Below are 27,465 nucleotides of genomic sequence, written 5' to 3'. Positions count from 1 at the left end.
GCAAAATAAGTAGGCTTCTATTACTGACAACTACTCTCTAAATGTGCAGTGAAGGTGATCCTCTGGATTAAGGTAATTTTGAGGCACTGTCCTGGAACAAAACTGCAGGTCAGAAGTACTGACACCATTAACGCTTTATGGTCTTTAATTTAGAAAGCATTGAAAAATTTACATATTCTTAACAAGCAGTAAACAAGCTTTAAAGCATGCACTGACCTCTGTAGCTACAGGCATTGTGGAGAAGTGAATCCTCAACATTTAGAACAGAACCATTGAAATCAACAGCTCGTCAACCCTTGCTACTTATCAGGAATTTGACAGGCAGCTTACCTTCTAATATAAATAAACAACAAGCACTGTAAGTTGTTTAGGAATGCTGCCCAAGAGTCTCTGTTGTGATTTTTTAAGTTAAATTACTTCATAGTACTTGCAGCTACAGAGATCAGTTAGGGCTAGTTTTAAAGTTAATTTACTGCTTGTTCAGAATAGGTAAATACTTTAATGTCTATAGTCTGGCCACAGGTACATAGAAGTATCCTCAGGACTTTAGCAATGGCAACCTACATATTTTTCCAATGGAAGGTTTATTTTAACTAATTACTAAGGACGCAGTTATTCATGGCTTCCTGAGAACTGGTACACTAAGAGAATTATTGCAAACAGAACATAAAAATTGATATTTTTCTAGGTAAAAAATAGCTTGGCAACATGAGCAGATGCATTTGTTGAGCAACAACAAGCATAATTATTATAACTAAAGAATAAAAAAAAAGTGTGTGGAGTTTTAAAGTGTCATGCAGACATAACGGAGTAATCCAGTTTGTGAGCTCAATTGGTTGTCAAGAGCACAGCTATACAGTTAACAATGACCCCAAGGTTTTGTAAGGTGCCAGCAGCCAGTAGCTGCCATATTGGGTTATAATATTTCTTAATAAAATTTGAAGTAAGGACTGTCTGTATTTCTCCACAATACCAAACCAAGTTCAAACCTGCCCAATTGAGGAAAGGAAGAAAGTTTTAAGTGTGGCTGCGATAAACTTTCAGATAGATGGATTGATGAGGTTCAATATCTTTGAGAAAAGCTATAATATTTGTATTGGGATATAGAAACCATTAAATAAGCTTTCTCCTTTAAATGTATAACTTTGAAATGGAATGAGACTGAAGCAGTTAGGTTTCCCTTATATATGTCACCTAACAATAAGGGAGACATGATTTGGACTGCAGAACTAGCCAATGACAAACTACAAGAGATATGGCCATAGCTCACACAGTGACAACCAGGGACATGATTACAGACAGCAGTTCCCATAGAGCCCCTACCCTACTGCAGTGGCTTTAGAAACTTTACTGCATTTCTCCATTTACCCCACTAGAGGTCCCATAGAACCTCCAACAGACTGCAGTGACCAACCAGATCCTACATGGCTGCAAGTCTGATGGAAACCTTACCTTATTACAGTGACCACTGCAGTGGCCATAGAGACTCTACCCCCCTGCAGTGTCTATAGAAACCCTACCCTTTGTGATCACTGACTCCCTACCCCCTGTAGTAACATGGAGCCCCCACCCCCTGCAGTGACCATAGAGACACTACCCCACTGCAGTTGCCATAGAGACACTACCCCACTGCAGTGACCATAGAGAACCTACCCCAATGCAGTACCTATAGAGCAGGGGTCTCAAACTGGTGGCCCTCCAGCTGTTGCGAAACTACAAGTCCCATCATGCCTCTGCCTGAGGGAGTCATGCTTGTAACTGTCAGCCTTGCAATGCCACATGGGACTTGTAGTTTCATAAACAGCTGGAGGGCTGCCAGTTTGAGACCCCTGCTATAGAGACCCTACTCCCCTTAAACAGGCCCTGAGCGAAGCACTAAACCACATACCTTTTATTGTGACAACACCTACAGGCAGCTTATGCAGTAATCTGTATTCAAGCTATGTACATAATGTACCATACATAGATCAATAGCAGTACAGCAAGCATTTTCTGTTTGGGCTATAGGGGACGAAAGGGTGGCTTATGTGTACAGAACATGCAGAGAATCCCTAAACAAACCTTGCTTATCCCTCCACAATGAATACATGGGCTTCTACAGAATACTGCTAAGAAATAGATCTCAGGATATACCATCAATATTGGCATCCAGCTATTAAGATTGTCATTATGAAATTCCTGAGTGATCGCACAGATTCAAAGTAACCTAAGAAAATATTCTCTCAAACATCGGTTCGGCCCCAAACATGCTACCTTGTGGAGCATTTGCATATAATAAACATTATAAGAATCTAAAAGGGAGATTCATAAAGGATCATGCAGGGACAGCCTGTGCAAAAAGTGTGCATTTTAATTTATAATGTGCAAAATTTTCAATAACTATGCACATGCTATTTAAAGTTATGGAAAAGACACTAAATTCCAAGAAAAATTGGGAAAAAAACTGATTGCCCAGAAAATAATCTTCAGCATTCAGCTTTAGAGTTCGGGATTAGGTAACATTTAGGGGTTAGATTTAGATCAGGTTCAGGTTAATGGTTAGATCAGGTTCTGGTTAAAGATTTTGGTTTGGGGTAGGTTTGGTAACTGTTAGGTTTAAGGGTTGTGGTTTAGGTGGGTTCGGTTAGCAGTAATGTTTAGGGGCTATGTTAAGGACTGTTTATGGGTTAGGCTGAGTATTGGGATTATCCTTTAGGGGTCATATTGAGTTTAAAAGAGAAGTATGGACTAATAAGCATTTATACTCACCTATGTGGATGCAGCATCGATCCGATGCTGCATTGGTCCCCCCGCTGGCTCTGCAGTGAGAACTGACCAATCAAACACCATTCATCACTCAGTTCTCCCCCTCCACTCTCAGCAGAGAGCCGTGACTGTCAGCCGTGACTGTCAGTCACGGGGTCTCTGCTCTGCCCCTCCAGCGTTTACTGGAGCGCTGGGCTGTAGAAGGGGCAGGAGAGGCTGGCTGAGGCTCTCAGCGGATCTCTGAGAGGCCAAGCCATTTGCCAATCCAGTCATCGGGTGGATCCCAACTGTATTCTGCCACTAATATGAAGCGACAACCCTAAACACTAAGATGTACTTCACTAGAAATAGAAGTTCTGATAGTAGGATTTTTTTAGCACTCACTCTCTATTGGAGGTAACTTTTTAATTTGGTCAAAGTCCCCCCTTGGATAAGCATTATAGGACATTGCTGCCCCATAACAACAATGATGTAGGAAACTCTTGAGTTTTCATTGATTTGTTCAGTTTTTAGGTATCACTATAACTGACACTGCTGTCTCCAGGAGAAATGAAAGATAAATAAAAGCTAGGTTCATCCAAATGGTTTACTACGCCATATATGATCACTTAAAGGCTTCCACTAAAGATTGACATGTATTGGATAGATTTCACCTACAAAGAAACTCTCACCACTGAAGATAACGGCTTTGTTGTCCTACACCCCCCTTCCATTGTGGTCTATAGCATGTTGTCACCCTCCCCTGCTGTAATTATCCGTTTATTCCTACAGTATATGGAGTATGACAACCTCTAGGGCTAAAGCAATAACCAGTGTGATGGGACAGTAGAATTGTGTATCCAAGTGGCATGATCTCTTTGGCTTTTTCTCTAGACTTATTGAGAGCTATAAGGAACCCTGCTGACCTAATACTGAAACATTCCTGGGTGAATTTGACCTTTAAGTGTCAAAAACATAATTTAAAAAACTTGTGAAGGGCAATTTTAAATATGAGCAATGAATGAGTAAATCTCTAAATATAAAAAATAATTTAAGGTACCTGTTATTGCCGAGTACACAAGTCTGAATCTGGAAAGTACCACATTTTCATTTGTCAAATAAATGCAGTGGAGGTCACTTTCACACAAATCATTTTACTTCTGCTTATTTTCTGCAGAATTGTTGCGGCAGATTTCAAGTGAACTTGTCAGAATTATGGGAGCTTCCAAAGCTGGCTGTTATTTTAACCACTTCAGTTGTCACATGGACCAAATTCATTTTTAAATTTCAGATTTGAGTCCATAGGTCTGGAAATCATTTTTTTATTACCGATTATACATTTACTTTTTTTATTTATTTTTTGAAGAAATATTGGTGAAGCTGCCTTTCCAGTAGCCATTTTGTTTTATGTACATTCTAAAGGCAAAAGGATAAAATGAACAAACTTCTATAACTACAAAGTGTATTTTATTCTTTAATTTTCCTCATTATTGTGACATGAAATAATGTTTCTGGTAGAAAGCACGATGTATATAAAAGCAAGTTTTTTATAAAAAAAAATTGGGTGTTTTGTTAATACTACAAAAGCATAAAACGTAGAAAAAAAAAAGATTATACATGTTTGCAGATATCTGGAAAAAATAGTTAAGCTGCAAACTTGAAGGAATTTAGTTCATTAGGGCCTTTAATAATTACCTATGAGTTTATTAAAGTGCACAAGTGCCCAGACTATGGACATTAAAGAAGAAATCTCGGTATGGTTATTTTTACATAGTTACATTGGTCCAGCTTGGACTATGCATATACCATACCAGTGGGATCCCTCTAGAAGCTGGAAATCATTCTTGTAGACAGCCCTACTACAGTGATGGCCACTAGCTTCTGGGCCCCATGCAGAGTGACTGCTACATTGTGAACACAGGAGGTAGACTACTGGGAATGGGTGGCATTCAGAGAATGCTGTGTATTTTGTCAATGAATGCAAAGCATTCTCTGGTTGGACAAGGTGAAGAGCATGATATCATTACTCTGCCTTTCAACCTTGTTAAATCAGAGAATGCTTTGCTTTCATTGATAAAAGGCAAAGTAGTATCTACAACAGTGATTTCCAACTTTTAGTTGGAAGCCACGGGTAGGGTATCCCTGGACCAATGTAACTATACAAAAATATTCATACTTGGAATGCATCTTCAAGCTATTTACATACTTTTAACAAGCAGCAAATAATCTTTAAACAAGCCCTAACTGACCTCTCTATCGGCTTTTAATATAATGTTTCCAAAGTTTTTCAGTTTCTAACAACAAAAGCTGGCCATACCTTATACAATTTTCTTATTCAATTTCTTTTAGATATACCTTCAACTATGTAGTGCAAGGGCCAGCCTGACTCCATACAAATTGAAAGTGTTTAGGTTTGACCTCATATTATATGGTTTTGGTAAATCTAAAGGAACATTATATAATGTATGGGCAGCCTTAGAAACACCTGCTGTTTTTTTACCAAGTGTATGCTCTCATAGTAAAAATTAGATTTCAGTTCCTGTGTTTTGAAATGTGAAAATTAATTTCTTCATAATACCAATAGATACAGAGATGAATTAGGGCTTGTTTAAAAGTGCTTTTAGTGCTTGTTTGCAAATACTTTAGCATGCATGATCTGGGCACAGGTTAACATTAGGCAGTAAAAAAATGTATGCTTCATATATATATCTTCTGTAGCTGACAGCTACAACAAAATGATTACACTGTATCCCTCAATGATCGCTGTAGTAAACTCTTACAGTGGTAACCAAAGAAGCTTTTGTCAGTGGCTCTTGTACACAGACCAGGATCTCCTCAACTATTAACTTGGCAGTGCACATCTGAAGAAGCACAAACACACCAGCTGGGAAAAGGGCTGTAGGATGTACTAAGTATGTCCTGTGGGCTGCCATCTTTAGTTGGACTCCACTACTTAGTGAGTTACTTAACTGGAAAAAGCATGAAGCCAGTAAAGTCTCAAGACTGAATCATATTCACCACGGTAGTTCCAGTTCAATTAGCCCCTAGGTCAGTGATGGCGAACCTTGGCACCCCAGATGTTTTGGAACTACATTTCCCATGATGCTAAACTACACTGCAGAGTGCACGAGCATCATGGCAAATGTAGTTCCAAATCATCTGAGGTGCCAAAGTTCGCCATCACTGCCCTAGGTAATGGAGCCAGTATCAGGATGACATCCCAAGTTTGCAAAAATGTCAGCAAGGACAGCTTCCATATTTCTTCATAGGTTCATATTTTTATATTTATTTATTTTTATATTATATTTAATATATTTTATATATTTACCCTAATCATAATGTTATGTCATTTTCTCCCAAGAACCAACCTGCATCACCCATATATGCTGTTGGAAGAAGCTTTACTCCATCGTTGTACTCTGAAACATATCTGCCCTTGTATGAGAGAGCAAGGAGCCTACTGTAGGTGGGGTTGAAGAAATGTGGCCTTACCTATTCACATAGTTCAGCAATTAGTTTTCCCAGAACACCAGATTGCTTCCAAGAAGGTTGATTAAAGCAGTGGAATGGCTTGATTCTTGGAGCTTCCAAGACACTTAGGTTGTAAAGTGTGGTAGACTCACTGCTTGACACCTATGATGAGAAAATTGCTACACTGGGCCTATAATAGCCAAAGTATGACCCTGGTTTCAAAAGGCATGACCCAGAACAAGGCAAGGTCAATTATGCTGTAATACACGTTTGCAAACAAAATATTGTTCTATAAGTGCAGCTAAGGTTGAGACTGGTACCATATGGCTCAGAATGGAGCCCCAAGCTAAATGGTGCCCTAAGCAACAGCTTATTCCTAAAACCAAACCTGAGCACAACTTTTTTTATGGTAGTGCAACCAGTACCGTAAATTTGTACATACCATACCTCTATTGAGGCAACACTCTTAGTCAAAACAGATATTTTTTTAAGGACCATAAAATGTGAGATTTTACAGCATCTGTGTTAACCCACAATAAGTGCGTGTACCGTTTATTCATAACTAAATACATGTATCGATTTTCAGGACAAGAAACAAGCCAAATCTTTGGAACAGAGAAGTGCAAGAACATAACAGAGGCAGTGCATACTTTTACATATAACAACGACAATAGTGCTTAAAGCTTTAAATGAGTTCAAACACTTTTGAGTGAATTGATCTGTATGTTGCTACATAATATTTGCATTTTTTTAGCTCAGGCCAAAATATTTAAATGTACCCTGTCATTAGATGACATTCTAGCACGTTGTACGTAGATTCCCAGAATAGTACATTTTACATCTGTATGCTCAGTGAAGACACAGAGAGACAGAATTACAGGTTGCAATTCCCGAGGGGTTATTAAAGGGGTTTTCTTTTAAAAATATGCCTCATGGAACACACCATAGCATTTGTCTAGCCCAACTGGTCAACCAGAAAATATTTGGACCAACCACTTCAATTTTTTCAAGCTATGCCCCCTTAAAGGCCTCCAAATTGCATACCTCCCAAGTGCTAAGACTTCTTGTTTCCATAAAAAAATTGCAGAAATCCCCTTTAAAGTTTCCTTATCCTCTGAGAATGGCCATTTTGTGAACTCAACCCATTAATCATGAGATTACAAAATCCCTTAGCCACCAGTGACATCTGAGCGGCCTAAAAAGTCTTTGCTTGATATATTGGGGTTTAGCCCACAAAATATGTGGCTTCACTGAGCACAGACACACAACCATCAGTGTTTGTTTATACACTTGCATGTACTATGAGCTTGTGAACTTTTCAAAAAGAAAATCTGTAAAATTAAATGAAAATACATATTTAGGGACCTATCAGCATATTTTAACATAACAAACACTTGAAGGGTCCAAATATTATTAAATAATTATAAATTAAAAATGTGAAGATGTCAAAATTCGTAGAAAAAAAAAAAAAAGAACAAACAAAAAAAACAAAGTTTATACATACAGATAATTTAAAAATAAACATTAAATTCATATGTTTTGAGCTAATATTGTTGCTTCTTTTTTTTTTTTTTTGTCTTTTCTTACGTTTACATAGGCAATGTTTTTTATTCATATTGTATATGTTTTTGTTTGCTTTGTTTTAAGGCATTAAAATGAAATTGAGATATGAGATAAGTGCATTTTTGCAATGTTCAAAGTCTGTACCATCATCCAGATGAAATTGTACAAAACAAAAAATTTCATAAGAAAATTCATAAGACGTACATTTTGTGCAGCTTTCTGTATCACTTGAAAAATTCCCTTTTTTCAGTACATAAGGCAGGTTTCAGCATTTTTGGTATTGCATAAAGCACGTTCATTTAAATTCCTAAAGTTTTCTCCTTTTTTTCTTTCTCCCACAAAAAGTCACATCTGACGATGTTTATTTTCGTACTCGTAAAAACTATAATTTTCTTTGGAATGCTTCAGTTCAATATAAATATTAATAAAAAGAAATAGTTTAAGGCAATGTGGCTTTTAGCCCTTTTTTATAACAAAATGGCACAATTGTTGACAGGTAAGTTGTATTGCATGAGATTTTCAAGGTCTTTCTGAGTCACACTCAAAATATGAATTTGTATATAAAAGGATTAAGGCACGTACTGATTTTCTTAAAAGATAATGTTTGAAATAGTCTAAGGCCACAGGAAGGAGCATATGATCAATAAGGCCTCCAAACTGACTCATCCATACGACCGCTAGAATTTAACACAGTGGGGGAGCTGCTGTGGCTGCCATCTGCATCAACGCCGTCATTCTGGTTGCCTAGATTAGGGTTTAGCAATGTGCTGCCATTGGCAGTGGTGCATGGAGGAAGCATCCGAGACGGTGAGCGGTCACCCCCTGGGACCATAGGGAACTGGTAGGATCCAGATGATGTACCATAGTAGAGATAAGGTGTGCTGCTGGTTTGAAAAGGTCCACTTTGGTTCTGGGAGGAGCCAGGATAAGGAGGTGGCAAGTAAGTGTGATAGTGAGTGGTTGCAGACATACCCAACGACATCCCTGAGGTGACTGGCGGAGTGTAAGTAAATGTTGCAGGGTAGTGCATTCGTGGGTTCGAGAAGCGACTCTCCGTTAACGAAGAAATACTTGTAAACTGCCTGGGATCTGAAAATGGGCCCAGCTCTGAGGCACCTTAAAAAAAATGCAAAGAATTATTTATTATTTCATTTCAGTAACCATACAACACTATTTACTAATAAATTGGAACAACTAGAAAATGTGAGATTTTGAATTAAAGCCGAAATCTAACAAAAGTGTCAGAGTGTCCAAGGAAAAGAACCTCTGTCAAGTTTTTGTTTGCAGTCTGTGTCTACACTCAGAAGATTTCTCACTTTTTGTCAGGAGAAGAAGCAAGGGGAAATCTCTCCATTGGGGACACATACTGCATCAAAATTTACTTGGCAAAGTAAAATATGGAAAGTAGGAACCTCCCTCAAATTATTATTACTCTTCCATCCTTTTCCAAGTGACAATCACTCCATTATTCCTTGTTCTGCATAAAATGTCCCCAGCAAGTCAGGGGCAACAATAAAAACTTGAATACTTCCAATATTGAAATAAAATGCACCTATAATAGGGCACAGTTTCTTAAAGGAAACAAACATGGAGGCTACCATTACCGATCTCTTTCTGAAAAATTGGCACTATTAAAAACCAGTCATCCTTTGTGTTTTTCTCACTATGGTTGTCCATACAGGACACTCCTTCCTCACTGTGCTCCCTCCCTACCCACCCACTGCATCCATCACATAGACAGGTGCATGGCCCAGGAATTTTGCAGTAGGAGTGGGTGGAGCCTGATGCGGAAGTGGGGGACTATTTCCCCATCAGGTCCATCTGGCTGTTGATTTACAGAGCACAGCAGCGAGCGTATCCACAGCCACTATTCAAAAGTAAGGTGGACCTAATGGGAAACTAGACTCTGAGTTCCCCATCAGGCTCCACCCAACCAGACTCCATTCAAACCAGTGACACAAGTATTTTCCAGAACTTGCCATATTTGGCTAATGACATCACCACTATCCCAGACACTTTGTTTAAATCTAGCTTTCGTCCGATAAATGCCCGATAGCTGAAATAGAGCCCTATGCGGTTAGCTGTCACATACATGACAGTTTCCCAGCAAGTTCGATAAAGATGCTAGCACTCACTCACAATCACACTGCAGAAGCAATATACAAAAAATTAAAGTCAGTTAGGCTGGTTGAAAAAAGACACAAGTCCATCCAGTTCAACCCACGCAGAAAAAACAAAACACCCAAATAGAAAACATCCATATACATAATCCTATAACAACAGTTGATCCAGAGGAAGGCAAAAACAACCCCAATAAATAAACAACTCTATAATCCTATAACAACAGTTGATCCAGAGGAAGCCAAAAACAACCCCATAATGCAAGTTGCTCCAGTGGGAGGAGGGGAGATTTGTTCCTGATCCCCCAAGAGGCAATCGGATATTCCCTGAATCAACTTTACCTATACATATTCGTATCCTGATATACAGTATTTTGTGCATTTAGGAAAGAATCTAGGCCTTTTTTAAAACAATCTGCTGAGCTGGCCATAACCAGCGCTTGAGGGAGTCTATTATACATTTTCACCGCTCTTACTGTGAAGAATCCTTTCCGTATTTGGAGGTTAACACTCTTTACCTCTAGATGTAAAAGAGTGCCCCCTTGTCTTCTGTGATTACCTTAAAGTGAATAACTCACCACCAAGTTCACTATATGGACCACCTATGTATTTATGCATGTTGATCATATCTTCCCTTAGGCCGGGTTCACACCTATGCAAATTGGAAGGCAGGTTTCCCCGCATCCAATTTGCATAGCAGGAGAATGTGACTGGCTCCCTATGGAGGCAGAAACGGTGCATCTTTGGCTCCATGTCAGGGCCAAATTCAGGCATAGATTCGGCCCTGATTCGTTCCTGAAAGGGGGAACAGGGACTCACAGCGCTCCTGTGCAATCCACAGCCGGTTTCAGTGTGAACCGAGCCTGAATCTCCTTTTTTCTAGAGCAAGAATAAATTCAGTTCCTCTAATCTTTCACCAAAGCTGAGCTACTCCATGCCTATTATCAGTTTGGCTGCCCTGAGGTGACAGAGACAGACAGCTTCCCAGCACAGACTATTGTTGTGCCATTATATACCAGCTTAGAGTTGGTCTTAATTGCTGCATGTTTTCTAATCTGCAAACTAGCTGTTAGGGTAACACTTAACACTAGGCACAGATAGTTCTAAAGAAACTGCCACCATAAAAGTGCCTTTAAATCTTTATTTTCAGTCAAGGCACCCTTTAAAATTATGGACAGTCTCAAGGCACCCCATTCTAAAATGTAAAAAACAGTTCTAAAAGTTTTACATAATGCAGCGGCACACATAGGACACCCAACATTAGCAGCAATTTATTCCTCCAAAGCAAATACACTCTTGCACACTGGTACCGACTAGTATTCCTGTGTTTCTCCTCTCCCTCAGTTTCTCTCCATCACTCAGCTAATGTAACCCCATGTTGACAGAGTGGGGCAGGGGAGGGTCAAAAAAGGATGCCGTGCAGGCAATCAATAGCCTTCTTATCAACACTGATAACATCATGTTTGTTAGGACACCAGAGGCTGGAAGGTTGTAATAGTGCACAATGAAAACTTGAGGCTTTGTATACTGAACTTATTCTCTCTGGAGAAGAGACGCTTAAGAGGGGATATGATTTCAATATACAAATACCGTACTGGTGACCCCACAATAGGGATAAAACTTTTCTGCGGAAGGGAGTTTAACAAGACTCGTGGCCCCTCATTAAAATTAGAAGAAAAGAGGTTTAACCTTAAACTACGTAGAGGGCTCTTTACTGTAAGAGCGGCAAGGATGTGGAATTCCCTTCCACAGGTGGTGGTCTCAGCAGGGGGCATAGATAGTTTCAAGAAACTATTAGATAAGCACCTGAATGACCGCAACATACAGGGATATACAATGTAATACTGACATATAATCACACACGGGTTGGGCTTGATGGTCTTTTTTCGACCTCACCTACTATGTAACTATGTAACAATGTAGAACTAAAAGGCAGACTTGATCTGCCTGCTGGCATGCATACATTTTGATCAATTTTTAGGCATTTTGCCAAGGCACCCCTGAAGAAACCTCAAGGTACCCCAGGGTTGAAAAAGGCTGGCGTAGAGAACCAGTAAGAACCTTAAGGAGCTTGCCATAAGAAACATACACGGGTAGGTCAACAATAACTGCATATTTTCCCATGACACTTCTCCTTTAAAATTAAAAAAAAAAGGACAGAGACTATTTAAAGTGAAAGCGACTTCTAATAATAAATATGTTAAATTGGTTAACTCTGTAAATTGTTCCGTCAAATGTTTTGGAAAAAAGTTTTCAAAGGCTGATAAGTGTGATATTCAGTTATCAGCAAGAGGTGGCTGTGTTTTAAATAACCCTTCCTCTATCTGAAGGGGGGGGCTCACTTGGGATTATGAACTAAAATTAAGGAGTAGATCCTAGTAAGACCTTTACAGAACAATCGCTATTAAGTGAGAGAGCACACATTTATATTTTCCATGCTCACTTGTAACCAGAAAAATCAATTCAACGAGCAATAAATAAGCAAATTAAAACCCGACCTAAACAGGCTGCAGCTACGACACCTTTGCTTTTTCTACAACATACATTAAGCTGCTCAGCTTTTTCTCAGAGAGTAGAACAATTAAAACGTCATGTGTTTCCAGTTAGAATGTTGCAGAAGTCTCATTAAAATGTTCAGGCTTGGCCTTGTGCCAGCCTAGCCCGTCTGCATCTCAATAGACGATTCTTTCCTTGAACCCCCCCCCCCAGTTTGCATAATTTCACGTCCCAGCCTGCTGTGTCATGACCGCTCTCCATGCGTATGCCAGGTAATGTCACTTGCCGTTCAAGTAACAATTAGAAGCCAAAAAAGATGTGCATGCAAAGAGTAACGGAAAATAAAAATTCCATCTGGCTGGCGAGCCCTCAGCCTTTCGTTCTCAATTACAATAGCAGCGGGAAGATCACTTCCTCATTGGCTAGTCAGCCTAATTGCACAATAATGGTTACATTAATTCGGCAACTTATACGCGCCCGTTTCTGCGTCAACTTGCATTATGGTTTTATTAGGCACAAAAAGAGACCACTAAGGAACCGTGTTGAGGCCCAGATGGTTTGCTATATAGGAACAGTCTATTTATTGAGTCCTCAACTGAGAGGCAGCAAGGCATGCAACAGTAGACACACCAGGCCAAAAAAAAAGGGGCTAATTGTCTGTAGTCCTCAAGCATGGGCCCCAACAGTAATTAAAGTAGGACACCAGCCAAAACTTTTTTGTCTAGTTTTGTATTGTGTGAGGAAATGTTAAAAGCTCTGTCGGGTTTTTTATTTTTGACTGTGCCCCATTGCTCTAGGGAAAATGATAAAAGTGAGGGGTTGTCCCCAGAAAAGGAGAGAGAGAAAAAGAGAAAATTCTCCAGTTGTCCAGTGACTATGCCTCAGATCTCCTCATTTTGGAGAAAGTTGCAATATCTTCCGGTTGTGTCCCTGGGACAGGAAATACAAGTCAGTGTCACTTATCTACTCTACCTGAAACTCAAAAAAGAAATTCTCTCCACCCTGTGCACAACATTACTCTTCCACTCTCCCTTATAAACATAAGCTGGATACACACTATACAATTTTTGGGGCATTGAGGTCAAACCTCAATGCCCCATACACACGATAGGATTTTCCGACAACAAATGTTGGATGTGAGCTTTTTTTCGGAAAGTTCGACCATGTGTATGCTACATAGAACATTTGTTGTCAGAATTTCCGCCAACAAATGTTTGAGAGCAGGTTCTCAAATTTTCAGACAACACTTGTTGTCGGAAATTCCCAGCCTGTGTATACAATTCTGACGCACAAAAGTCCACGCATGCTCGGAATCAAGCAGAAGAGCAGCACTAGCTATTGAACTTCATTTTTCTCGGCTCGTACGTGTTGTACGTAACCACGTTCTTGACGTTCGAAATTTCCGACAACATTTGTGTGACCGTGTGTATGCAAGACAAGTTTGAGCCAACATCCTTTGGAAAACGGTTTTGTGGTTGGAAAATCCTATCGTGTGTATAGGGCATTAGCGTTTCAATTTGTATGCAACCAGGCAGGCCCTTGCACTACATGGTTTTGGTAAATCTAAAGGAAATCAGACAACAAAAGTTGTATAGTGTGTATGAGGTCTAATGGGGCGTACACACGGTCGGACTTTTCGGCTACAAAAGTCTGACGGACGCCGACGGACCGAATCCGGCGGACAATCCGATCGTGTGTGGGCTTCCCCGGACTTTCAGCAGACTTTTCCAGTCGCAAATCTGACGGACTTTAGATTTGGAACATGCTTCAAATCTTTACGTCGTAACTCCGCCGGACCCAGAAATCCGCTCGTCTGTATGCTAGTCCGACGGACAAAAACCCACGCTAGGGAAGCTATTAGCTACTGGCTATCAACTTCCTTATTTTAGTCCGGTGTGCGTCATCACGTACGAATCCGTCGGACTTTTGTGTGATCGTGTGTAGGCAAGTCCGGTCGTTAGAAAGTCTGTTGAAAGTCCGCCAAAAGTCCGTCGAAAGTCCGTCGAAAGTCTGTCGAAAGTCTGTCGGACGGGCTGTCGGACTTTTGTAGCTGAAAAGTCTGACCGTATGTACGCGGCATAACACATACAAGAGCCTTTGCCCAGGATGAACATTCCCATTTATGTAGCACTCTGATATGACTAGTGCTTGAGAGTGTTTGGGTAGTAACTTCTAGTCCAGAACAAAATTAGAGAGGAAATCTTCCAATGGAGACACTTGCGCCCATGACAACTGTCTAAGGGGATTTCCATCACATTGGAAAGATATCCCCTAATGCTCTGTTGGGACTTCATGATAAAAAGTGTGTGTGGGGAGGGGAGGGGGGGTTGCGGTGTCCAGGTGCCCCCTTATTGTTAAAGGGGTTTCCAGATTTCAGTAAGCCCCCTGCCTGCAGACCCCCAACACCACCAGGCTTGGGTTGTGGGGAGAAGGCACTTAGTCCTCATGAACATGGGAACAAGGTGCTTTGCCCGGTGGTTCCCCCTTGCATGATACCCCCCCCCCTTCCATGTTGAGGGCAAGTGGCCTGGTATGGTTCAACAAGCAGGCCCACATGCTCACCACCCCACCCCCTTGTTTCTGCCCTGCCAGGCTACATGCTCAGATAGGGGTCTGATATGGATTCTTGCAGGAGACCTGACCCTTTTTTCTGTTTGCATGGAATTTCCCCAAAAATCAATACCAGAACCTTAAGCTCATCCTTCACCAGAAGCTATAGAAATACTTTAAAACAGGTGTAGACAAATTAAAGTGATATAAAAAAAAAATGTTTGTTTTGTAAAATTAGATGTGGATAGTAGAACTTCTACTAAAAATGTCTTTAATATTATTTTATCATAGCATTTAGAAGCAAGTCTGACCAATCCAGGTCAGATTGACCAATCCAAACGTTTTTAGGAGGCAGCTCCATTAACAACAAATAGAGACAACCCTAAAAGTTAGACATTAGCTGTCATTTTTAGTGAGCATTGGCTGCCTGGTTTCTGGGATTTCTCCAGCCCTTCTAGAAAATCCAGCATACAGGAGACATCAGGGTCTTGTTTCTAGCAATGACATTATTTTTTTTTTTTTTTGCTTATCTGTATATCTGTTTTGCTTATTATGTTTGCCAGGCAACACAACTATTTTCGTCTTTCCAAATAATCTCCCGTAGGCGTTATTGTGGTTTTTTTTTTCTTTTTTCATTTTTGTTTTTTGTTGTTGTTACATTTGACGATGATATCTATCTGAAAGAACAGGTGACTTCAGAATCTCTACGTGAGCCTCAGGTACTGACCGTCTTTTTTAGGTTGTCGGAAATGACTATTTCCAAAAACTTTGATGTAAACCGGCTCCCGCATTCCTTCTCCAGAATGTTGGGAGGTAAACATTCTGTTTACGTTTTATTTAATCTATGCCGATTTGAACAGGAAAAGGAAGGCGGAATTAAGAATCTTTTTATTTACAAGCTGAGAGTAAACAGAGTCGTCTTCAGAGTAACAAAACATTGTCGCTAAAAGCCCCCCCCCCCCCGCCGTGACGAGTCCCGCTGTAGGATCCCTTCATGGATTACTCACATTCTGCCCTAATAAACATTTCATTGTTGCCATTGAGGGTCAGGCTGATCTGCCAGGACCGAAACAAAAACTCTGAAGCAATTTCTTCTCCCTGGCGGTGAAATAATATTTACGGTTCTGCCCAGGAGTAATAAAACTGTATTTGTTTACATCGCTCAGTACATTGCAGCCCACGGAGGGACCCGAGACTCTGGCTGTTGATGGAAACTGATTGCAGACATTTGAAGATCAAATATTTGTCTAACTTAATGGCATCAATTGCGCTTAGTCACAAGACACGGTTCTCAAAGGAGAGTAAAAAAAAAAAAGATGGGATGGACAGTACTGTATTACTTAAAAAGTATGTAAACCCAACATTTCATATATCTGATATGCATAGCTTCCAACTGTCCTTGATTTCGAGGGAATGTCCCTGATTTCGAGGGACTGTCCCTGATTTCGAGCAATGTCCCTCTGTCCCTCATTCCTCCTCATTTGTCCCTCATTTTGATCTGATCTATATAGATGTACATAAAATGCACTTTTTATCTTTCAAAAAGTGTTTCCCAGTGCTAAACCTTTCCTCCAAATTCTTAATTGCTGCATTTGTAAAATGTAACAGCCAATATAAAGGAATAGTAGCGATTAAAAAAAAAAGCACTTGTGGATTTAACTAATCTTTTTTTTTGTGGTCATTCTCCTTTAAGGGGGCGTGGCAGGGGGTGTGTCCTATGCCTACATACTTTTGCTAGTAGGTGTCCCTCATTCCCATCTCAAAATGTTGGGAGGTATAGATATGTGCCTGTTGTACCACGTACAGGGGGTCCCCTAGTTACAAACATCCGACTTACAAATGACTCCTACTTACAAACGGAGGGAGACAACAGGAAGTGAGAGGAAATCTACCCCTAGGAAGGGAAATTCACTCCTGTAAGAGCTATTATGAGGAAAAGGTACCTCCACTGATGCTTTATCACCAGTCTATGTTTCCACAACAACCCAAAATGTTCAAAATCCAATTGTCATTGGAACAGAAAGTGAGGTGAAATCTTCTGAACAGGGGCACACACAGCAAAACAAATGTTACAGGGGTGTCAACCCTTCCCTATGCTATCCAAAAAGCTTAAAAATTGTTTTTTTGGCTGGAGCTACACTTAAAAAATGTACCTGTTCCGACTTACAAACAGATTCAACTTAAGAACAAACCTACAGTCCCTAACTTGTTTGTAACCCGGGGACCCCCTGTACTTGTATGAAAAGGGCTCCTGTTCTCTTTGTATTGCTTTCCTATTAAAAACAAGACACTAGACATGAGAGCACATCATGGTCAGTTTTTTTGGCTATGCTGAGATCTCAGCCTGCTCTCCTCAAATGATCAGACTTGTCCTGACACGCCACCCCTGCACAGGCATTCACTAGGAAGACCAGTGTACTGCTGTTTCTCATCCGCTAGCTCATTTATGCAGCTAAGGACAGAGGGAATGTGATCGCTTATAAAAAAAAAAAAGGGGGGGGGGGTGTAAAAAGATGTTTTTTTATATCTATACACAAATGTTTTGCCTTTTATTTCTATTTTAAACTGAATGGATTGTTTTAAAAGGTGAGGGTTCACATATGCTTAAGGCTAGGTTCACATTAGTGCGCTGTGCGACATCGCATGTGATTCGCACCGCACTGCTGTGCAGATCACATGTGATGTCTGTGCGATGCAAATTCAGCCATACAGATTGTATGGCTGAATTTGCATCGCATTCGGACCAAAGTCGTGCAGGACCCTTTTTTGTCCGCACTAGAATTGTATCGCATGAGTTTTCACACCCATGCGATATGATTCCTGTCCGAATTGACAGTATGCAAACCATTCTGGGGGTGTATTGACACTCGATCGATTTGTATTGACACTCCCAGCGGTTCGCATATGGCAGTGTAAACTGCCTGCGAGTTGGGTGCGATGCAGGAACCCGCAGTGGATTCACAGGGCTTCCCGCATCGCAACAATGTGAATTGAGCCTGAAAGTGTTTGTAAATCCTTGCTTTTTTATATACATAAAAAGAACAAAACGTATCTATACTTACCTTCTCTGTGCAATAGTTTTGCACAGTGCAGCCCCGATCCCATTGTTCTGGGGTCCCCCGCGGGTGCTCTAAGTCCCTCCTCTTCATTGGGTGCCCCCGCGGGAAGCAGATTTCCATGGGGGCACACGTGCAGGCTCGCTCCCGAGTCCCACTGCTGCCTCTACTGACACAGACAGTGAGACTTAGCCCCACCACCTGCTCCCATGTCACTGGATTTGATTGATAGCAGCAGGAGCCAATGGTCTCATCCTCCCACTGCCATCAATCAATCAATCTAGAGCTACTGCGCTTGTGCACATCGCTGGATCAGATGGGGCTCAGGTAAGAAAAAGGGGGTGGTCTGGGGGGGGGAGCTGCAGAACAGAAGGTTTTTCACCCTAATGCATAGAATGCATAGAATGCATTAGGGTGAAAACCTCGAGGCTTTAAAACCACTTTAAACTGAATGGGCTGTTTTAAAAGCAGAGGGTTTACATATACTTTAAGGTAGAACAAAAGGTAAAGCTTTTTTTTAATATTTAGGTACAGAAAGGGAGGGATATAACCCCTGTTAGGTTTTCTTGTCAGTTCTGTCCCACTGGGGAGATTTCCTTTCATTTCCTGTCTTACAGCCACAACAGGAAGAGGAAATTCCTCCAAAGTTTAAGTTTTTTTTGCCCCAACACTTCATATTCCTGATATGTGCCTGCTGTACCATGTACTTGTATGAGAAAGTATTCTGTTCTCTTTATATTGCTTCATTTATGTGAAATTCCTGGTGTTCCTGCCAGTCCCCTTGCTTTCCTATTAAAAACTGACCACACTAAACAAGAGAGCACACCGTGATCAGGTCTCTAGCTATGCTCGGAACTCAGCAATGTTCTCCTCCATTGATCAGACTTGTCCTGAGATGCCCCCTGCACAGCCATTAACTGGGAAGCTCAGTGTGCTGCTGCTTCTCCTCCCCCTAGCTCTTATGCAGCTGATGACAGAGGGAATATGATCACTTATATAAAAGGGAAAAAAAGTATTTATAATTTTTTTTTATAGCTTTACAAAAATGTTTTGCATTTTATTTCTATTTTAAAATGAATGTGTTGTTTTACAAGGTGAACGTTTACAATCACGAGACATGAACGTTTACAATAACGAGATCGCATGGTGCAGGGATGCTGGTCCTGCAGCCTCCTGGGATGTGACACATGCCCCAGAGCAACGCTGTATCCTGGCCTAAGCCGACAAGGCCCAGGCCTAGGGCAGCACTTTGCAGGGGGGCAGCACGGAAAGAGTCCCCGCCAGCTTGCGCTGTTAGTGTAGCGCCAGTCTTATGGGGTGAACTGGGCTGAGAGGCAAATTAGTCTAGCGTCCCCATAAAGCAGCCGCACTGCTTCTGGTATGCGGGCGGCCGGCAATCCGCAACTGTGGGGGGGGGCTCTTCTAATTTTGACTGGCCGATCATCCTGGACCACAAACCTTCCTCACTGTGCATGTTTTCGGATGCACCATTGGCATGGTTATATCTTCTTAGCCCTCTCCATAAAATTATCAGAAATTTGTGCTTAAAGTAGAACTATGGACTTTATTTTTCATTTTGGATAGAATAAGGGAGGGTTATAGCCCCTGTCAGTTTATTTTTTACCATCCTTTCACTTCCTGCCCCATAGCCAAACAGGAAGTGACAGGAAATCTATGCAAATTAAGGGAATCCATCCCCCCCCCTGGCCCTCAGAACTAGTGTCCCCACTCAAAAATTTCAGGGTGGGTCTTAAACAGCAAGGGGTGTGGCCTTGACAGGAAGGGGTGGGCCATGTTTAAATTAGGGGGTGCACGAGTTTAGTCAGGCCTAGGGCAGCACAAAACCTAAATACACTACTGCCCCAGAGGACTCGGGTAGGAGGGGGGGGGGCAGGGTCGTGTTGGGCAACAGGAAGTTGGAACAGGTACAGAAAAAAATGGTACTCGCACCCCCCCCCCAATGCCTGCAAATGAGTTTGTGTGAGTCTTGATTTCTGCGTATCTTTTTTCCTGAGCCAGCCAGCACTGAAATACAACATATCGGACCCTAAGGGACAGGGTGATTCTCTTGGTCATTTGACAATATATAATCCTGAAAATCGGCTGTCACTTGGGAGCTCATGTGCTCCTCCTCCCCTACCTGGAAGCACTGATGGATGCAGGAGCCGCGAGGGTGCACTGGTAGGGTGGGGTAACAAGTGCACCAAAAGTGAGGTTGTCCTTTAATATGATTTCTGTGCCATCCACTAGAGCTAGAATCTACACAGTTCTTCACATGTTCAGTGGGAGTGTGCATCCTAAAGACTGTATAGTGTATTCTTGCTATATCACCAATCAGATTCAAACTTACAAGACAAGTCTGAATGTGATTGGCAGTTGTCAGGTGAGTTTTTTTTTTAGCACTATCTACTTCAGGGAAGTTTTTTTTAGCACTTTTTGCATATGAGAGGCAGCAAGAAGCAAGGTGAACCTGTGGGCTGAGCAAGGACTATAATATGAAGCATGTAAGACTGTGTTTCCTATGTGGCTGCTGAGATCTCTGCATTAAAATATATCTCTAGTCATTTTTTAAAAAACATTTGGGATACAGTTTATTACAACTGGACAAAAACCCATACCATGCCTATACCTTTACCACCTTAAGGGGGTGCATGGTCCACATTGATACCATAGAAATCCAGCACACCAAGCTTTGTCTTTGTCCACACTGGGAAAATTCATCACCTCTTTATCTTTATAATAAGAAATTCAAAATTTTACAGCTGGCTTCAGAAAAAGCAGTGAGAGCAAAATATCCAACACCTGTTTCATACTTCATCTAATGTCGCCATGCTTTTTTTTTTTTTAATAAAATACTGTTTTCATCTTTGCCACATCTCAGTCTTTCTGCCCTCCTGCAGCCTCTTTGCAGACACTTCCTGTCTACATGCACTTCAGAGATGGCTGCATTTCCCAGAAAGCATAATGTGTGTTGATAAAGCCACCCATCATCCCTATAGAAAGCCCTTGTGCCTGGTTGACAAAAAAGGAGCAAAACTAAGATATAGAGTGTTTTCTCCCTACTTCAGGACCTTGAATAAGAACCTTTACTGCCAGGTGGCCAGATAATATTTTAATTGAAAACTGAAGATTTAAAGGGTTTGTTCACCTTTCTGCACATTTTCCCCAAAAATTCCCTATGCTTTCCATAATCTGCCTCTTTTCCATTGTCGACCTCTATGTCCTTCAAAACCTGTCTGCAAAAAGCTCTAGGTCAGGGGTCTCAAACTGGCGGCCCTCCAGCTGTTGCAAAACTTAAAGTCCCATCATGCCTCTGCCTGTGGGAGTCATGCTTGTAACTGTCAGCCTTGCAATGCCTCATGGGACTTGTAGTTTCACAAAAGCTGGAGGGCCACCAGTTTGAGACCCCTGCTCTAGGTGGTCGAGCCCTACTCCATCCTCGCAGGATGGGCCAAATGTTAGAAGTGCACCCCCAACAACGTTCTGTGCTGAGTCGGTGGAGGGAGCATGGGTGAAGTCTGAACAAGCCAGGAACAGCTGCTGGGGGCGCACTTCTAATATTCACCCCTTCCTGCCATTTAACCAGCGCTAAAGCCAAGAACAAAAATGCAATAGGTTTAGCTTACAGTCCATAAATGAAGTGGCTGCATTCATTTTCTTTTTCTTTTTTTAAAGCTAAGAACATTTTCAGCAAATACAGAAAACAACTGTTGATCCAGCCAGAAATGCAGTCAGTGTCCTTGTCACTTCGTGGGAGCTGCACCAAAGAAAATCTTCCTTACTAGCTATCTTCTGTAAACTACCAATTGCTCTGCACCCCCTATGTAACAGAGATGGAGATATGGACATGTTTTTAGGCCATATTAGCAGAGCAGGAAAAGCAGAGGGCGCAAACCAAGTGCAGTATGTAAAGACAACTTTTGTGAGAACTCACAAATTGCAACTCACTCAGTGTACAGAAAAGAAGTCATTAGTCCGCCCATAAGCGTTAAGTAATGGCAAGCCTCGCAGTTTGCTTCCTCGAAGACAAGTGCTGCTGCAGCCACCAGCCGATACTATAGTTGCCAGAAATCAAAACCATAGGTGCTGGAACCACCACTTTCGGTTGCTGGCGACCATAGTCCCGGCCAGTGGCTGCACCAGCGCTTGTCTTCCAAGAAGCACACCGTGAGGCTTGCCAATACTTACTGCTCATGGGTGAATTTAATGTCATCTTTTCTGTATACCAAATGAGTTGCCAATTGTGAGTTTTAATAAAAGATTTATTTACATGCTGCACTTAGTTTTTGCCCTCTGCTGTTCCTCTTATATATTTTCAGAGGTAACTTAAAGCGGAGTTCCACTCGTTTTTCTGTTTATTAAAAGTCACATGACCAACGGTCCAGGAATGCAGCTGCCCAAAGCCTTGCTTCTCTCCCTCTCCGTGACACCGGCATTGCAAGTGTGGGCACCCGGCTGTGACAGCTTGCGGCTTCACAGCTGGGTGCGCACTGCACATGCTTGAGTCTCGCTGCGCGTCCTGAATGGCCGAGCAAACTTCTGGGAAGATTGCAGGGAGGCAGGGGGAGAGGAGGAGTCACCTAGGTGGCGCAAGCGGAAGTGGGAGCTGTCAAAACTAGGTACCCACCCCAAAAAATGATATGCCGAATGTGGCATGTCAGAGGGTCAGGAATCCTTAAAGAGGAAGGTCCGCTTTTGGGTGGAACTCTGCTTTAATTCTCACTGAGGAGCTGCCACCTATAAATCTCTATGGATTTAGGAACTTTATATGGACTCGTAAGTTTTTATGCTCTGGTACACTTTTGCCTCGTACACACGATCGGACATTCCGACAACAAAATCCATGTTTTTTTCCGACGGATGTTGGCTCAAACTTGTCTTGCATACACATGGTCACACAAAGTTGGTCGGAAATTCCGAACGCCAAGAACACGGTGACGTGCAACACATACGACGAGCCGAGAAAAATTAAGTTCAATAGCCAGTGCGGCTCTTCTGCTTGATTCTGAGCATGCGTGGAACTTTCTCCGTCAGAATTGTGTACACACGAGCGGAATTTGCACGAACGGATTTTGTTGTCGAAAAATTTGAGAACCAGATCTCAAATTTTGTGCAACGGAAATTCCGATGGAAACTGTCCGATGGACCCTACACATGGTCGGAATTTCCAACAAAAGGCTCCCATGGAACATTTTCCATCGGAAAATCCGACCATGTGTACGGTGCATTTGAGTACGTTATATGATAAGAGCGTTAGCTGTACTTTCATCCTGTGCCATTACAGAATTACCTTTTGTGCCATATTAGGAGAGCAACCTAGGGCATACCTCCCAACATTTTGAGATGGGAATGAGGACACCTACTGACAAACGTATGTAGGCATAGGACACGCCCCCTGCCACACCCCCTTAAAGCAGAATTAACCAAGGTTAAAGGTTAATTAAATCCAGAAGGGATTTTTTTACCACTACTATTCCTTTATATTCGCTTTGAAAATGTACAAATGCAGCAATTTAGAATTTGGATGAAAGGTTTAGCACTGGGAAACACTTTTTAAAAGATAAAAAGCACATTTTATATACAACTATATAGATCAGATCAAAATGAGGGACAAATAAGGGGAAAGAGGGACATTGCTCCAAATCAGGGACAGTCCCTCGAAATCAGGGACAGTTGGGAGCTATGCTAGGGTGACAACCTTGACTCCCTCCATAAATACAGTGGAGGAGTGAAGTAGTCACCCAGGAACAGGAAGTGTTTTATTTGCAGGATTACCAGGTGAAAATGAATGCAGCCACCACACCAAATCCTTGCAAGCTGCAATATATTAGATTTTTGGTTTTGGATTTAGATACACTTTAATAGCTGATATGGGATTTCAGTGATTGGGTGTACATCTACTTCAATATTTGGTCGGAGCACACCTTTAATCGCCCGAGAAGACTTTGTCATAACCAGCAATGCTTCTAACAAATGACATTTTAGAAGATTTCAGTAGGACCTCAAACCAGCACATGAAATGAAGCTTGGCATTTCTTCCCCTCCAACCTCTTCAAACAGGACAGGCTCATTAGACGAAACTCGGCGGCTCTCCCCTGACAGATTGATTAGCCACTATGAAAGCTGAAGTAAAGTAAAAAAAAATAAAAAATAAAAGAAGGGGAAGGGGGGGGGGGGTTTCACTTTGAAACTAAATCTAGTGTAGAACAAAAGCCAGTCCTGAGGCAGCTGGATTATTCCGAGAGGCCACCCACATTGCCACACAGACCATGTGACTCTCTCTGTCACATCCTGGAGTCATTTCCAGCCAGCGTGTGCGTGAGTTTGTATTCCGCTTGGAGAAAGAGAGCGGAAAAAAAAAAAAAAAGAGGACGAGATATATTAGGACAAAACATATGGAAACACTTTCAGCAAATCTGCTGCCATGAAATTTATAATGAGCCGAGAGGCTTCAGATGTGGTTAGGAGCCTGAGATAAGACCCCCTAAAACAAGGACAGACGACAAGCTTACCCTTGCCCGTCTTTGCTTTTCAGAAGGCAACAAATAAAAAAAATGGGGGGATCAGAATGCCGCAGACGCAAATATCCGATAACGGATGGTCAAGTGGATTTCAACTGAGCACCTGTCACTCAAGCTTGGGTCCAACGATGTGGGGGGATTCCTCGAAGCCCAGACTACAAAGGGCGCTCTCTTCACTACACGTGCGCCCGGGTCAGTTCTCCCCGAAACATCATTTATAATTCTGATCGAACTCTGAAAAGTTAATCGCTGACAGGATAAGCTGAGGGGGACCGGCATGTTTAATCTAGTTTTCGATAAGGCATGTTTAAGATTCTGTAGCGTCAGGAGGAAGGTGATTGATCATCTGCTGGGGCTCTGAGAATCAGCATTTGTTATCCGGGATTAGGGGAGAATTAAGAATGTAGAGGTAGAGAATGCTGCGGTAGACGAAGTGAGCGTTGTTAAAGGGAAAAGTCGTCTTTACTCGCCAGAAAATGAAAAAAAAAAGGGTTTTATTTGAACATATATTTTACTTTGAGATGATGTCCTTAATCATTTTACAGTACATGTAAACCTTGACTGGATGACTTTTGGCCTGCTAAAGAATTGTGTATTTAAAAGAACTGCCTTTTTTTCTAATAAAATACTGCTTTCGCTATTTTTTCATTCTGCGTTCCATTTTACTGCTGCTGATCTCCTGTATCCTGTTTGCTGCCACTTTCCCTCTACATGCACTCCAGTGAAGGCTGCATGACATTTGTTTCCTTTTACCCAATGGTGACCAAGCTTACCTAATGTGGGTTAAAACCGCCACTTGTAGTCTGCAACAGAAGCCCGTGTGACAGCACAAGAGAGGGACAGAAACATAGAGTGTTGTCCTCCTATAACAGGAAGAAACTGACTAATGCCCCCTACACACGATCGGACTTTCCGACAACAAAACCGTGGATTTTTTTTCCGAAGGATGTTGGCTCCAACTTGTCTTGCATACACACGGTCACACAAATGTTGGCCAACAATTACGAACGTGGGAACATGGTAACGTACAAGACGTACGACGAGCCGAGAAAAGGGAAGTTCAATAGCCAGTGCGGCTTCTTCTGCTTGATTCCAAGCATGAGTGAACTTTTTGTGCGACGGACTTGTGTACACACGATCGGAAATTCTGACAACAAAGTTTTGTTGGCGGAAAATTGGGGGAGCCTGCTAGCCAACATTTGTTGGCGGAAAGTCCGCCAACAAATGTTTGATGGAGCATACACACGGTCGGACTTTCAGCCAACAAGCTCTCACATCCAACATTTGCTGTCGGAAAATCCGATCATGTGTATGGGGCATTACATTTAAACAGCTGCAGCTGCTGACTTTTAAAACATGGACACTTACCTGTCCAGGGCGCCCGCGATGTCGGCACCCGAGGCGGAACCGTCTCTCCGTCCTCGGGTGCTGCCGCCTCCATCTTCGGTAAGGGAATCAGGAAGTGAAGCCGTGCGGCTTCACTTCCCGGTTCCCTACTGCGCATGCGCGAGTCGTGCAGCGCAATATGGATGGTCCCTGCTGCCTCTGGGACCCGTGTGTTTCCCAGCAGGCAGCGGGGAGGGAGCAGGAAGTGGCGTAAATAACCGCAGATTCTGCGGCTATCTATGCCGGAAGTGGGTACAGATACCTGTAATATACAAGTATCTGTACTCCCCTCCCCCCTGAAAGGTGCCAACTGTGTCACCGGAGGGGGGGAGGAATCTGATGAGTGGAAGTTCCACTTTTGGGTGGAACTCCACTTTAATTTGCTAAAGCACCTAGTAATATATATATATATATATATATATATATATATATATATATATATATATACACACACTATATTACCAAAAGTATTGGGATGCCTGCCATTACACGCACATGAACTTTAGTGGCATCCCAGTCTTAGTCTGTAGGGTTCATTATGGAGTTGGCCCACCCTTTGCAGCTATAACAGCTTCAACTCTTCTGGGAAGGCCGTCCACAAGGTTTAGGAGTGTGTCTATGGGAATGTTTGACCATTCTTCCAGAAGCACATTTGTGAGGTCAGGCACTGATGTTGGACAAGAAGGTCTGGCTCACAGTCTCCGCTCTAATTCATCTCAAAGATGTTCTATGGGGTTGAGGTCACGACTCAGGCCAGGTTTGACCATTCTTCCAGAAGTGCATTTGTGCAGGCCAGTTAAATTCCTCCACCCCAAACTCGTTCATCCATGTCTTTATGGACCTTGCTTTGCCATGATACACATAACTAGGGACGAGGGGTCCCGCAGAAGGCAACGTGTCAGCGCATGACGCAACCATTATATACGGGTTTGCCCCTTTCCTGCCTTCTGTCCCACCAACATTCTCAGGTGTGTTGATCTTCAAAATTTCCCAGGTATTTTTATTGATCTCCAGTTGACCTCCTTCTGACCTGCACTTGACCCGCTTTAACTCTCATTTGTTGCACATTTTTTGTGTATTGAACATGACAACACTCTACATCAAGATCCCCATTTTTTTTTATTGTGGCTATTCACATCTCTACGCTTAGTCACTTGAAGATCGGGAAAGTATGCAAGAAGCATACACACACATTTTTGGCTCTTTAGGCTGGGTTCACCCTGGAGATCGCAGCGGCTCACAGCAGGAGTCCGGTGTGTCTTCATCAGGTCCGATTTCAGGCCAAATTTTTGGCATAATTCGGACCTGAAATGGACCAAAAGACGCACAGGACTCCTGTGCAATTCGCACTGGAGCCACTCCGCAGATGTGTGAACCAGCGCCATAGAGAGCCGGTCAAAATCTCCTGCTATGCGAATTGGATGCGAGGAAACCCTCATCCAATTCAAAATAGTGTGAACCCAACCTTAATACAAGCCCCTGTAAACACATGCACATTTTCGCACCTGCACTTCTATTCTCCTCTGCTTTCTTCCTCCCCCCAATAAAGGCCTTGCATACAAGTGCAAAAACATTTGC

The 27,465-nt window shown here is 42.1% G+C and overlaps 1 protein-coding gene across 2 annotated transcripts in view; it reads right to left on the bottom strand.

Moving 5' to 3' along the window:
- Positions 1-1,130: 1,130 nt before the first annotated feature.
- Positions 1,131-27,465, bottom strand: part of RUNX2 (RUNX family transcription factor 2) — a 123,357-nt gene continuing 97,022 nt past the window's right edge. For both annotated transcript variants that reach the window (XM_073625241.1, XM_073625240.1), the window contains one exon: positions 1,131-8,874. In XM_073625241.1, the coding sequence (XP_073481342.1) occupies positions 8,399-8,874 (476 nt within the window). In that variant the 3' untranslated portion in view covers positions 1,131-8,398. The remainder of the gene's footprint in view (positions 8,875-27,465) is intronic.

The sequence above is a fragment of the Aquarana catesbeiana genome, linkage group LG04, assembly GCF_042186555.1.
Source record: "Aquarana catesbeiana isolate 2022-GZ linkage group LG04, ASM4218655v1, whole genome shotgun sequence".
Classification (NCBI taxonomy): domain Eukaryota; kingdom Metazoa; phylum Chordata; class Amphibia; order Anura; family Ranidae; genus Aquarana; species Aquarana catesbeiana.
The sequence above is the reverse complement of the archived record's forward strand: the minus strand, read 5'-3'. Positions and strand labels throughout refer to the sequence as shown.